Source organism: Coenobita brevimanus, chromosome 8 (assembly GCF_032717465.1).
Source record: "Coenobita brevimanus isolate Jiangsu-jjx chromosome 8, ASM3271746v2, whole genome shotgun sequence".
Lineage (NCBI taxonomy): Eukaryota > Metazoa > Arthropoda > Malacostraca > Decapoda > Coenobitidae > Coenobita > Coenobita brevimanus.
In genome coordinates, this window is record NC_136961.1 from 46906056 (window position 1) to 46920661 (window position 14606).

General features: G+C 41.8%; 1 protein-coding gene across 1 annotated transcript in view; it reads right to left on the bottom strand.

The window, feature by feature from the left end:
- Nucleotides 1–1346: 1346 nt before the first annotated feature.
- The window catches only part of LOC145405818 (uncharacterized), a 53060-nt gene continuing 39800 nt past the window's right edge, over nt 1347–14606 (bottom strand). The window contains exons 2-6 of the mRNA XM_080277060.1: nt 10841–10981; nt 7726–7848; nt 6715–6804; nt 5209–5343; nt 1347–4017 (exon numbers count right to left, since the gene is read on the bottom strand). Of these exons, the coding sequence (XP_080133186.1) occupies nt 2311–4017; nt 5209–5343; nt 6715–6804; nt 7726–7848; nt 10841–10969 (2184 nt within the window). The 5' untranslated portion in view covers nt 10970–10981 and the 3' untranslated portion in view covers nt 1347–2310. The remainder of the gene's footprint in view (nt 4018–5208; nt 5344–6714; nt 6805–7725; nt 7849–10840; nt 10982–14606) is intronic.

Consider the following 14606-nt stretch of genomic DNA (forward strand, 5'->3'; position numbering starts at 1 on the left):
TTCTTCCAACCAGCTTGATTCAGTCAACATGTGTCGATATTTAAAAAACAGACCAAAAGAGAATGTTAAAGACAGAACATGAAAAAATATACTGTAATGCTAAGTACGATGTGTCACGAAATCTAAGCCACTCGGAATACAGCACTAAGTCCAACTGATGATAATGACACCAAACATTCACATGTGGCACTGTACATGTACCCACTGAGTCCTGGGATGTCTTTCATTTATCTTTTGCCATTTCTGATCATTCATATCATGAAAGATTTTCAAACTCAAGGCATTGAATACAGACTCAGTAAACCCCCTTCCATACAGTATGAGATGTTGCTCCTAGGCTGAATAAAAGCTCAGTAGTTGGTCTTACTCAGCATCCTTGAACTAGATCTCAGTAACAAATAGCTTTTCGAGTATGTACTGATCAAGACTACCATACTATACATCTCAAAATCATTTCAACCTCTTTTTCCCACCTAAGGATGGGGTGAGGTAAGGTTCAGAAAGCAAGGAAAAACAAAAATGATAAAAAGAGGATTAATTCACATCATGCCCAGTGTAGTCAGTCACACATTCACTAACCAAATCAACCCCATAGAATCCTGGCTACTTCTCACAAAGAAAAAACTGATAATGATGCATGACAAATGGTAAACAAATGGTATTCAATGACATTTAGTGAGTATTCCTGTTACTTTCTATTCTGTATTGTACTAGCAAAAATAACAGTGAAATCTCTTTTATCTATTTAAAATCATCATCATCTCAACCTCATTTTCCTACTTAAGGATGGGGTGAGGTTGGGAGTAAAAAGCAAGAAAAAACACAATACAGTAGAGAGATAACAATCCAATGACATGACCAGTGAAATGAGACACATGCTCATTCAGTAACCAACAAACACGCACGCACGCACACGCACACAAACACACACACAGAGCTGAGAAAATAACTCTGGAAAGTAGACTGCTGTATTTGAAAGAAAATAATCAGTTTTTATTTTCATTAGCTTACTGTACCCATGTTTACAAATAATAATAATGTAACAAACACTTGCACAGAATGCTTAAAATACAAGTATGGTATATCAATGTAGTAACTGAGAAAAAAAAATAATAACGTCATGAAGGCACTTGCACATTTTTATTCCAAATTCACACACTGTATAAAATGAGATAATATATTACTTAAAACTATCTTTCTTAACCCTATTGAAAATACACTTAATTTGTGATTCATGGTTAATGTCAAAAGATTAACAGGGAAAGTCTCATGTTTCTTGATAATAAACACACAAAATATAGGTAATACTGACATTTTTTTCTATCAATATGTTCTACCTATCTAGGTTTTCATAAAAATATAGACCATTTATGCCAGTTACATGAAAAAACACAGCTCTCTTAAAATTTCTGTTTCCTATTAGAGTTCAAACCTCCCAATTCATTAACTCTTTCAATCCAATGACATATCTAAACTTCATTCTTGCCAAGTTTTTCCCTATTTTTGGACAATTTCTTTTACTGAAATGGTTAATTAAAGTTGTATCTCTCAAGTTTCAGAAGTCTCTATCTATCACCTAATCCTTTTGCCCCATCAGGAGTGTAGGACTCAGGCTAGGGTAATAAGTCCCAATATTAAAGGCAAGGGTGACCAGTTGCTCCCCCCCCCCCCACAGTGGCATTATGTGAGCAATAAATCCCAACCACTCTCAGATGTAAACCCTCATAGGCCATATCTGGTTGGAGCACCTTAACTCATCAAACAACCTGACATCAGGGATATCTCTCCTGAATTACAGCAATTATTATCATCTGATGATAGCAAAAATAACAGACTATATCACTGAACTGATGGGGTTAAGCTGAGACTGAGATTAATCATATATTTAAAAAGCTTGCCAGAAGTTTTGATTTATCTTGGGAAAGCTGAATAGCAAAAACATTTAGCACTCTAACACGCCCGAGTCAAAGAGGGAATGAAGGGTAAAAAATCTGAGACTGTATTTTAGGTAGCCCAGGAGGCATCATAGCACTTTTTCCTTAGCAATTTATTATGCATATTACAGCTTAACATTCTACTGCATGCTACTTACATATTTTAATACTGACATACACTGCATCAACAACATGAAAGAGGATGCTGAAGTGTACTGTGTAGTGTAAGTCACAAAGGAAGAAGTGTTATGAAATCTCTTGAGTCACTTAGGATACGATCATGAGATACATCAAATTCTGAAGCAACAACAATACCAGCGCAAATAAATGAACTGAAATGCTGCCACTAATTACTAAAAAACTACATCCTGAGCCCTTAAAAGTTAGTACCATCACCAAAGTTGGAAGAAAAGGAAGACTTGGAGAAGGAGCTGGATGATGAGTAAGAATTGGAGAAGGACTGGGGATTCATGTTGCCAGGACCTGGTGGAAACTGCTGCTGCTGAGGTGGTTGCTGTTGAGGCCTATTCATTGGCATCTGTGCCATATCAGGAAAACCAGGCATATTGGAAAAATTAGATCTATCTGAAAATTGTGAGGAAGTATCAGAGAACTGTGAAAAGTTGGACATATCGGTAAAACCTGACCTGCCAGAGAGTGTAGAACCCATTGAGTCAGTGGACATCTGAGACATAAGGTTGTGGCCTCTTCCCATCAGGTTCCTGAAGTCTCCAAAGCCAACTGGGAAATTGGGGGGAGGCTGGAAGAATGAATCATCGCCAGCGCTGGAAAACGACTGCTTGAAGGAGGACGTGGAGGTGGAGCTCTTTTTGACAGACATGACTGAGCCATCAGGCATTTGTTGGACACAGGACTCATTCACTTCAGCAGCATCAGCAGACTCTGTACGCTTGAATTTCCCTTTGGGATCCTCCTCCTTTCTTGTCATTTTGGATGAGGCCTCCCGTCGGGCTGCCTGGCTGTCCTTGTCTGTGATCTCTGCTGCTGTCTCCCGGTGCTCCATAAATCCATCTTTCTCCTGCACCACATTTGATGTCTGGGAAGTTAAGACACGACGTCCATTCTTCTCAGTGATATTTACATTTGACTGCTTACCAGAGCCCACAGCCACAGACGAGGTAGGAGGATTCTGATCCCAGGCCGGCTGGGGAGCATTCGGTGGCATGGGTTGACACGCTTGGCCACCAAACTGAGAAAACTGTTGGAACATCTGCTGGGGCGTCTGAGGGGACATGGGGGACATGAAGGGTGGTGGAGATTGGAAAGGAGGCTGCTGGAACTGACTCTGTGGAGGGAACTGCTGCTGCTGGTATTGCTGGAATTGGCCTTGCGGTGGTGGCTGCTGGAAGGGGGACATTGGGGGTGACTGGAACTGCTGGGGCGGTGACTGAAACCCAGACTGTGGTGGAGGGGACTGAAACCCACCCTGTGGGGGAGGTGACTGGAAAGGTGACTGTGACTGCTGATGGTAAGGAGGGGACTGAGGGGGTGATTGGTATTGGGGTTGCTGCTGCTGCTGGAACGGGGCTTGTGGAGGTGGCTGATATTGTTGCTGTGGTTGTTGCTGGTACTGTTGTTGTTGATATGGGGGTTGTTGCTGTTGTTGGAGAGGAGGCTGCTGTTGCTGAGGTGGAGGAGGCTGGAACTTGGCCTGTTGTGATGGTTGCTGTTGCTGATTTGATGGAACCTGGCTGGGAGTGGAGACATTGAAGGCCACCTCTGTGCGCATTGGGGCCTTCTTTGCTAAGTCAAACTCCATGGTCGAGGAAACCCTGGAACACTCTGACCCGGCCTCACTTGGTGCTGGGGAGGAGCAAGTACTGGTCTTGGTTGAGCCAAAGCCAGAGTCACAGAACATTAATTTCTCCCGCATCTCCCTTGGTAGGCTGTCAAACCCTTCACCAGAACTATCTATGCTTGACGAGGACTGTACCGTTGTTTTCTGGGATGAACTCTTGAATGATGAACTGTTGTCACCAAGTGAAGATGACTGCTGTACGTTGGAGGTGGTGGTGCTGCTGCTGTTGCTGGGTCGGGGTCCTTCAGTCACTGCATACCCTTCCTGAGGAACAACATAAACCCATAACATCATTATCTTTTTTATCCATCCATCATCCAATCCTACATTGCCCCATAAGATGCACAGTCATCATCATTATTGTTATCATCATCAGCACCAAGTTCATTACCATCATCATCTCAGCCTCTTTTCCCCACCTAGGAATGGGGTGAGGGTGGCTACAGAAGGCATGTAAATGGAAAACACGACTGAGGGAGAACTAACGAACAACATACCAAATGCAAAGGACCAAGCACTCATTCAATCATTATTAAATCTCCCAGAATCCTGACTCTACCTCACAATTATAACAACGTAAATCATAACAAATCAAGCTATACTTCCTCTTAAGGAATCCCTATATTACGGCTGGCCATGGTAAATTAAAGTCTTCTTTGGACTGAAAGCTAAACCAAGTTCAGAAACCTGTTAATTACTTCCACATAGCTGCTGGGAAAAAAGAAACCTGAGATGTGTAATAAGATTTGTAACAATGTGGGTCTCAGTTTGGACTTTATGTACTTGTGGTTGAGTTTCCAGCCCATGAGCAATGATTGTGTGGCTAGTTACCAGGCTTCTAGCAACATTTCACTCTCATGGCAGTACCTTCCATGGTTGACTGTTCTTAAATAAAACTGCAAAGCAACTTTAAAGGTAGTGATAAAACTTTAATTGGAAATTTTACTGTGAATTTAACAACAAAAAAGGATTTAACCAAATATTACAACATGGACTGCCTGTAAAATAGATGATGATTTTCAACTTATGGAACTGGGCCAGTCTCAGCATTAACACTAAGTTGTGGTTGCATGAAATTTGATGTTGATGAGCCTTCATTATGTGACAAGAATGAGTCTCTGATTAACAACTGAACTGACCCTCCAATCTGACTATATTTAGCCTTCAATGGAGCTGAAAAGGGGTTAGTAATCTTCATTAGGTCAGAGCTGTTGTTAGTGTTGTTGTGGCCCCAAGTGCCTTTGAACATGAACTTGGTGAAGCACAAGCTAACTTGCCCTCCTGCAGTCCACCATCTTCCTTCTGCGGCATACAGAGGAAGCTGATGGACACAGAGATGCTTACATAACTAGGAAGCAAAGACGTCTGGTTTTACTAATGTTGTCACAGGAAGGCATCCCTCTCTAGCATCCAGGTTCGAGTAAACATAATATAATAGCTTTATTATTACTATACCTTCTTGGGTGCTCTGATGGTAAGAATGCCATCCTTAGAAAGTGCAGTGGACACCTGATCAATGTCAGCAGCAGGAGGCAATGCAAACTCTCGGAAGAACGACTTACTTGAAGATGAGCTGCCATCCTCTGAGACCTGCCAAGACATTGTTTTATCACTCTCACACAATATTTACTGCATTAAATAAAAATCTGATACCAATATAATGTTCGTCATCATATTTCATTCTATGTCTGCTCACCATGTAGCACGGGTCAGACGGGTTCAGCTAATGGCACTCCTCCACCTTGCTTTGTTCTGTACCAGCTCTCAATCATCATCATCATCATCATCCAATCCTATGTTGCCCCACGAGGAGCGTAGGAACCCGGAGCTAGGCAAGTTGGTCCTGGAGCTAGGCAAGTTGGTCCTGACATTTAAGATGAGAGTGACCAGTCTCTCTCATCCCTGAGTGGCATAATGTGCACAATAAACCCATACCACCCCCTGGATATAAACCTTCACCGGCTCAATTCGACTGGAGCGCCTTAATTACCCACTAAACCACCAGGCGCCAAAATTTAGTTATATGGTTACCACCCAGCGTAGTAAATAGTTTCCTGGTGCACAGGAAACCATTTGGCTTGTCACTCAGTGTAGAGTCACCCACAGGCTGAAGGAAGTGGAAAGGATGACAGAAGAGGGAGTGTAAAGTCACCCGTAGGCAGAAGGACAAGGAAAGAATGCAGGAAAGAAAGACAGAAGAAAATGTAAGGAAAGAAGGATGGAGAGGAAAGGGCAGACACCCGAGAGCAGCACTACTGTACATCGTGTAAGTGGATGGTGAGCGCCCCCACCTATCACCAATATACAGTACACCCTCAATGTAATGAGTACCAGACTTTTGATTAAAGCCGATAGTTCATTAAAGCTGAATACCATGCTGTTCAGTAATTTCCCAGGTGTCACAGCTTTAACCAAACAAAGATTGTTAAATATAGAGCCTCATTCAGCTGTACATTTTACACAGTAAAACGCAGCTAGGTCTAAATGGCTCTTTTTCTCAATAAATTCTCAATTTACTAATTACGCGTTTACTCCTACCTTTCAGGAAGTAATTGCACTACAAATAAAGACTGTAAGAAGACCTTGAATACATCTACGTTCATCCATCACGTCACACTGGTTTGTGTTTCCCATGCATCCATTCTTTTACCAAACAAAATTTGTTAAATGAACATAACGTTTGGCCAGCTCAAGGGGGTCATTGAAACCAAAATTTGTTGCAAGAGGGTTCAACAATTCGAGGGTGCACTGTACTTGCTTCAAGAGTATTTTGAGGTGATTAACAACACACATTGTTAAACTACTCCAAAACACACCTTATATAAGTGTGTATTTATTTTGAGATAGCTTAATTAATCAACCAATGACTATGAAGGGCTGATTGTACTTGCAATTACACTTAACTTAAACATTATAATGCCACTCATCTATAGCCAGGTAGAGAGCAAGAACAAAGCCCACCTTCTGGTATGATCCCTCCACAACGATGCGGTCATCCACGGCTCGCACTTGCAGCTCCCTTGGGTTGAAGTCCTTCACATCCATTACAGCCTGTTGGGAAACCACTTTGTTACTTCTTGGATGACTATGAAATACACCCAAAACACAAACCAATACGACTAACAAATAAAATTCATAATGGTCACATAACCTGCTTTCAAAGTGTCAGAAGACCACTGAACACAAATATATCTAGAAAGATACTGGCGAGGGATGCCTTCATGCAATGGCATCAATATAACCAGCTAGCAGAGCCCAGCTATATTAACATCCCTCGACCCCTTCTCTATCCCCTGAAAGGCAGATGGTCTCTCTATTGCCAGATGCCTCAATCCCGTTTGGGGTGGCCACAAACAAATCGCCTCCAAGTCGCCCTGTCCCCCGCCATTTCACTGCCCTGCTCCCAACTCACACCCCCCTCTCCCATATACCTCTCCATGGTGAAATGCAAAAATGGGCAACTTCCACCTGCAGCCCACTGAGTTCACCTCCAGATGAGCCTGGGACTACAATATCAACAGTCTTTAAGAAACCATTATCTCATTTGATAAAATTAGTAGATTAATGATGACAAAAGACATTTAAAAACTGTTCATAAAGAGAAACAAATAACTGTTACCTAACAATAAAATCACTAAACTCCCAACTTCCATATAGTATCTTGTATGCCACCCTACCTACATTCACTTTCTCCATCAGATTAGAACATGAATTATACAGTTTGTACATAAATCTGAACCCAACCTGCTTCCTCCCTGTAGCTGGTTTGCTCTCATCTGACACAAAACTGCTACCACTCCATATCAAATGATGTGTTGTTATAAAAGATAGGTGGTGAAGTATGGTGTTATGAAGATAAGTTATGGATGAGATGCAAAGATGTAGTTATCTTATTCTGCCATTAAATAACAGATACTTGGCAAAATGGGGATACAAGGTCATGTACTATCTAGCTAAATATTATGGGCTCACCTGGAACTTGCCATCCTTCTCATTGATCTGCACAGCCTGTGAGGCATAGAGGTCCTGGTCGATGTTGTTGCTGCGGATCTTGGTGTAGGCATCCTGGCATTGGGTCCTAGAGCCAGCATCAACCTGGTCGTGGTAGAAGCAAGTTAGTCATCACAACCATACAGACCTATCAATTTATCAGTCTATAGCTACATGCCTCCATTAACCCCTTCACTACAAGAGGTCCTTTATACTTTGAATAAAACAATCTGTTCTACTTGTTTTCACCTTAATCTGGCCCAGATTTTCATTCTTTTGCATCATATTTCACAGAGTTCAGTGGTAGAAAGACAATGCTATCAATTTATAACCTTTCAATGGCACTTATTTGTGACTAACACCATGTTCTAGTGTTCATTTATTGCTACAACTCAGCAATGAAGATGGAGAGGTGGCAAATTCAGGGTCAAGATGAAGTAAAATGAGTATAGTAGCCTATGGAAAATATGAAGTAAGGTACATCATTGCAGCAAAGAGGTTAACGTACAGCCTAAGAACTTGGCATGCAACTCACAACCTTATGATCTAGCCCTGTCAATAGTTAGTTATTTTTTATAAAGGGTGGAAAAAGAAAATCTCCACGCCTCTTGTTCTTCCTGCAAAACTGAGCCATGCTTCACAGATACCAATGAAATGGACCACTATTCAATTAATGCAGTATTAACTTCACACACACACACACTTAAATACCCTCAGTCAGCCTACTTCCCCTCTCTGATACACACACACACACACACACACAAACAAATCATAAAACATGATAAACACAAACACTGGGAAACCATGATCGCCATCTCTCCCAACGTAATAGCAGAATGAGAGATATACTGATGTTAGTGTGATGATATTATGTTTGTGTAGTACAGTGAGTGGTGGGAGGAGAATCATGATTGGTAAGTGGATCTCTGGCCAGCTTGTTTTCATCTGACAGAACCAGGCCATTCTCACAACCTGAATACTCAGAGCCCATATTCTCATTGGGCAAGGAAGCTCCCTGACACCTTTTCCTAAGCAATTTATTTAGTTTATTACTCCCCAACACTATTTCCTAAGTGATTTTTGTTGATTACTCCTTACTATCCTGTTCTGTATCATTTAAATCAAATACCAGCATACCCAACATAAACAACATACCTGTACACTCTGCTGGTTTTTTAAATCAGTTATAAGAAACAGGGAAGTGAGCATGGAAGTGAAAAAGTTACTACATGACTGTATTGTGATACCAACTCAAACATATGGAAGTGAAGCTTGGATGTTGTTGGAGGGATACAAGTCAAGAGTGAGAGCAGTGGAAATGAGTATTGTGATACCAACTTTAACGTATGGAAATGATGCTTGGACGTTGTTGGAGGGACACAAGTCAAGAGTGAGAGCAGTGGAAATGAGTTATTTGAGAGGAGCCTGTGGAGTCACATGGAGAGACAGACTGACAAAGGAGAGCATTGTGGTGTGGATGTGGATGTGACAGGAAATGTTAGGAGAAACACACTGAGGTGGTTTGGCCATGTGAAGAGGATGGAGAGTGAGAGACTGATGGGGAGAGTGTATGTGAGTGAGGTGGAGGCCAAGGATGAGATGGAGCGATGGAGTGGAGAGGTATATGAGAGAGGGGTGTGTGAGTTGGGAGCAGGGCAGTGATATGGCGGGGGACGGGGTGACGTGGAGGTGATTTGTTTGTGGCCACCCCATGTGGGATTAAGGCATCTGGCAATAGATAGGAAGATAGACTCTGTTATTAATCAGCCATATTAAAAAAAATAATCACTGAGAAAGAGGTGCTATGGAGCTTTTTTTAACTGACGAAAATACGGACCCAGTTTGTGTGATATTCAGTGCTCCTTAGGTATGAGTTACGAATTTGTCTCCTTGGTTACTAGCCAAATTTACCCTCTTATAACTTTTACATTTCTGCTGGCAATTCATGCATTTTAATCTAGCTACTGTCGCATGATTTACTACAGTTCTTTCACCTTAACTTGGCCTAGAATATCTTCATTTTGCATTTTATTATTCTGAAGTAGTCAGTGTTAAAAATGACAATGCTAAAGCTCAACATCCTTTCCACAGCACTGCTTCGTGACTATCATCATTTTCTACTGTTAATCTATTGCTGCAACTGAACACTCAAGATAGAGAGATGGCAGATTTTAGGCCAAGTTACATTAAAATGAGCATAGCCACAGGGAAATCTGCTGTCCAACTGTGCTCTACTTTTTCTCGACCTTCGACCAAAAGGAAATCTCAGTTATGAAAAAGAATTAATCGCATTTTTCTTCCCTCTCTCTCTCTCTCTAAGAAGGAACTGCAGGAGTTACAGCAAGATTCTTTTTTTCTCTTCCGCATTCTTCCTGAAAATGAATCAGAGTTACGTGGGGGAATGGATCGCACCTGTGTTTGTGAATCTACATCTTGGTATGACTGTGTGGAAGGTGAAGTGTAATTAATATTCTGGCCACACACACACACACACACACACTCACCATCATAAACAGGGCACCTCCTCCTTCTCCTCTCTCTCTCTCTATTTACCTATCTATTTATCAATTTCTCTCTCCACCTATCTATCAACCAACCTATATACCTATCTATCAAACTCTCACACGCACCCTATTACCTCCCCTTCTCTATATCCATCTATTTCCCTGTCTATCAATCTCTATCCACCTATATACTTATCAACCTACCTATGTACCTACCCACCTAGCTATCACATGCACCTTATAACCCCCCTCTCTCCATCCATCTATCAATCTACAATCTATCTATCTATCTATCCACCCATCTATCACTCACCTTGGTATCATCTATCTATTTATCAACCTACCTATGTACCTACCCACCTAACTATCACATGCACCTCTTAACTCCCCTCTCTCCATCCATCTATCAATCTACTATCCATCTATCTACCTATCCACCAAGCTATCACTCACCTTGGTATCATCTATCTATTTATCAACCTACCTATGTACCTACCCACCTAGCTATCACATGCACCTCTTAACTCCCCTCTCTCCATCCATCTATCAATCTACTATCCATCTATCTACCTATCCACCAATCTATCACTCACTTTGGTATCAAACTTAAGTAACACAGACTGCATGGCCCTGTCGAAGTCATCCCACGCCTCCCTGAAGAAGGAGTCATCGAAAAATCTCTCTCTCTCCACCACCTTCAGCGACTTGCCCAGCGTGGACATGATGGTCGGGTCCTGTGGAGAGGGAGAGGGTTAGGAAAGTGATTGGAGGCCTATATTATTATTATTATTATTAGCAGTAGTTGTAAAAGTATATAGTAGCAGTAGTAGTGGTAATATCATCCTCATTATCATCATCTTTAACCTCTTTTCCCACCTCATGATTGGATAAGGGAGGGTAAAGAAAGTGATGGGGAGGTTTATTATTATTATTATTATTATTATTATTGTCCTTATTATTATTTTTTACTACTACTAGTACCATTATTATTTTATTATTAACATCATCATCCATATCTCTTTTTCCTGTCTAAGGATGGGATGAGGCAAGATCTAGAAACAAGGAAAGAGTCAGTGGAAGAAACGAAAAGAAAAAAAGAAAAGAAAAAGTACAAAAAAGAAGAGGAAGAGGAAGAAGAAGAAGAACAGGGAGGAAAATATGTAACTTCATTTTCATTTATCCCTTCACTAACAGAGGTAGTTTATAAGCTGAAAATAATCGTCTAGAGATAACAAGAATATACCGGTAATAAAAAAATACATTACGAGAGAGAGAGAGAGAGAGAGAGAGAGAGAGAGAGAGAGAGAGAGAGAGAGAGAGAGAGAGAGAGAGAGAGAGAGAGAGATTTACTATTTACGGTACACCTGGGTATGGGGGAGGAGAGAGGAGAGGCTGAAAGGAAAGTACCAAGAATGAAAGGAAAAGTGACTTAAAACAGGCAAAGGTTAACCACCCACATTCCTGAAGAGTTGTATCACAGCTGTAGGGGTGGTTTGGGTACACTGGAGGTCATAGTCAGTGAGAAAGACACTCTAAGGAAGAAAGTTTTACAGTTAACCAGATGCAAACATGAAAGACGAAGAGCACCTGATAACTCTTGCACTAGAATCGAAAGGGAAAAGGGGTTAAAGTGTGCTGATAGACGGGTGCTGCGCGTCTGCCGTAATGAGAAAGGGCTGAAAGAGAAATGGAAGATGAGAAGTGGAAGAAAAGAGGTGGTGCTGTGATAAAAGGGGAATGAGAGGAAGAAGAAGAAGAGGGAAGGAGGATAATGAAGTAGGAGGAAGAGGAAGGGGACAGAAAGAAGGGTGAAAGGGGAAGAACGTGAAGGATGAGGATAAGAAGAGAGAGAAAGGAGAATGAAGATGAGGGAGATGGAAGGAGTAGACAGATAAGAGACAGAAAGAGGAAGTTGGTAAGGGGTAGCTCAGTTAATATGGACCTCACGTGGACCAAGAAGACCAACATACCAAGGTCGGTCCACGGATGAGTTCACTAGCCAACCGCTCATTTACAAACACACATCGGACCACGGTACAAACGACACACTCCATATCACATCAACTCACACAGATTACAATGTGCTAGGGATGGCTATGTTTGGTACAGGATGGGTGGTGCGAGGTGCGTGTGAAGTGAGGTGGGGTGTGGTGTGGTGTGTGGGTGGGTGGTGAATGGCAGTGTGTTGTGTGGCAGTATGGAGGGGTGGTAGTGTGAAATGTGCCTTTGTGTGGTGTAATGGTATGAGGTGTGGCAATGCCGTAAGTGGTGTGACAGTTGAGATGTGAAAGTGTGAGATGTGAGAGAGTGAGGTGTAGCAGTGTGAAGTGTGGTAGAGTGAGGTGTGACTGTGAGGGGTGTGTGGTGTGGTAGTGTGAGGTGTGGCAGTATGTGGCCTGGAAGTATGCAGGGTGAAGTGTGGCAGTGCGGGATGTGCAGGTATGTAGTGTGGCAGTGTAAGGATTGCAGTATGTGTAGTGGCAGTGTGCAGGGTGAAGTGTGGCAGTGTGAGGTGTGGTAGTGTCTCCTATTACACAGTTCAATGGCAATCATGCAATGCTTCACGCCTGCAACTTCATTTAACTGTCTCTTCAATCACCTGCATGACCCAAGGATGGTGTGTGTGTGTGTGTGTGTGTGTGTGTGTGTGTGTGTGTGTGTGTGTGTGTGAAGGTGGAGGGAGAAGCAGCTGTGTGGGGACTCTAAAAATAAACACTAAATAACTAAATAAATGAACAGCCAAAGAAATTCAAAGACCGTTAATATTAAACTCAAAATTATAAACCCTACGCCTTTCTCTTTTAAAATTTGAATACATAATCATCCAGTCACTTATATGCCTCCATGATTTATACCATTATCACGTTGAGAGATGATTTTCCCGCCACCACGCTTATTTACAAACACTCCTGCTATCGTAAAAAATTCGTGTTATCTATGCAGCTGCTAAATGGAGTAATATTATCCCTATCTTATCCATACATTATTGCTATCATACCGCTATAAATGTTACGTTATCTGTCAAACTGCTAAATTTATCAGTATTATCCTTATATCTATAAATAAAAATGCTACCATATAAACTCCGTGTTATCTATGCAGTTGCCAGATACATATTATTCTTATCAAACTCACAAATATTACTATCACATACATATCTTGTTATCTATGCACTAACTTATCATTCTTATCCTTATCGAAAACATCACTGCAATCATGTAAATAAATTGCTATCCATTGTTAGCTACGACTATCATACCTATAAACATATCGGATCATATATCTTATTATCTGTTCCTCTGCTTATGTTTTACCTCTACCGTGCTCACTAGTTTAATATAAGTGCTACGGCAATATTTTCCTGTTGTCTGTTTACACAGTATCTTGTCAACACTGCGCTTATCATCTGAGTAAACATGGGTGGGAGAAGAGTTTGTACTGTGGCTATGCATATCCAGGATGATGATGATGACGAGGAGTAGGAGGAGCAGGAGGTGAAGAAGGAAGAAGAAGAACAGGAGAAGGAAGAGGAAGATGTGGACTACGTTCCTCTCCCCTATGTCCGAGCTTTCACGATTACACAAACGTCCCTCAACTCCCTCCCTATCCCCCGAAAGGAGGATGGTGAACTGGAGGATAAGGGGTAACTTCAGCCTTCAGTCCACCGGGCTCACATCCACAACAACAAAAACAAGGCAGCAGCAACAACAACAACACCCTCATCAGCCAGCAGTACAGTATCAGGAGCTTAATGTAAACAAATCAATGAGGGCCGCGTTTTATGGAACAGAGAGGGACTTAGTAAAAATAAATATACCTTGGCTGTCTTTAAGGCCCTTGTACAGTTAATAGGTATAGAACTAAACCCTTTTTTCCTTCCACATATATATTCACAAATCCCCCTCCTCTCTCTCTCTCTCTCTCTCTCTCTCTCTCTCCCCGACAGCCACAAGAAAATTTCAACCCGCCAAGTGAGTGACCCGGCCACGATGGGGGTCAAAGCGCCCCAGTGACACCATGGCATAAGGTCGAGATTTCCATAAGGAGATAAAGTCAGGTCAAGGGGGAGAAAAGCACCCTTATCATCCCCTCACATAACGTCAAAATTACTATGCACAATTTAAAGACTGATCAATGGGGAAATTCATCCTTATCACCCATTAACATAAAGCCAAAATTACCATACAGAAGTTAATGTTGCGTCAAGGGTAAAATCGTACTTATCACCCCCTTACATAAGGTCGAAATTAACATACAGGGGTTATCAGCAAGTCCTGGGTGAAAATCATCCTCATCACCCATTGGCTTAAGGTTTAAATTAGTATGCTTGGGCTGAGTGTTTACCAGACAGGCAGGGGC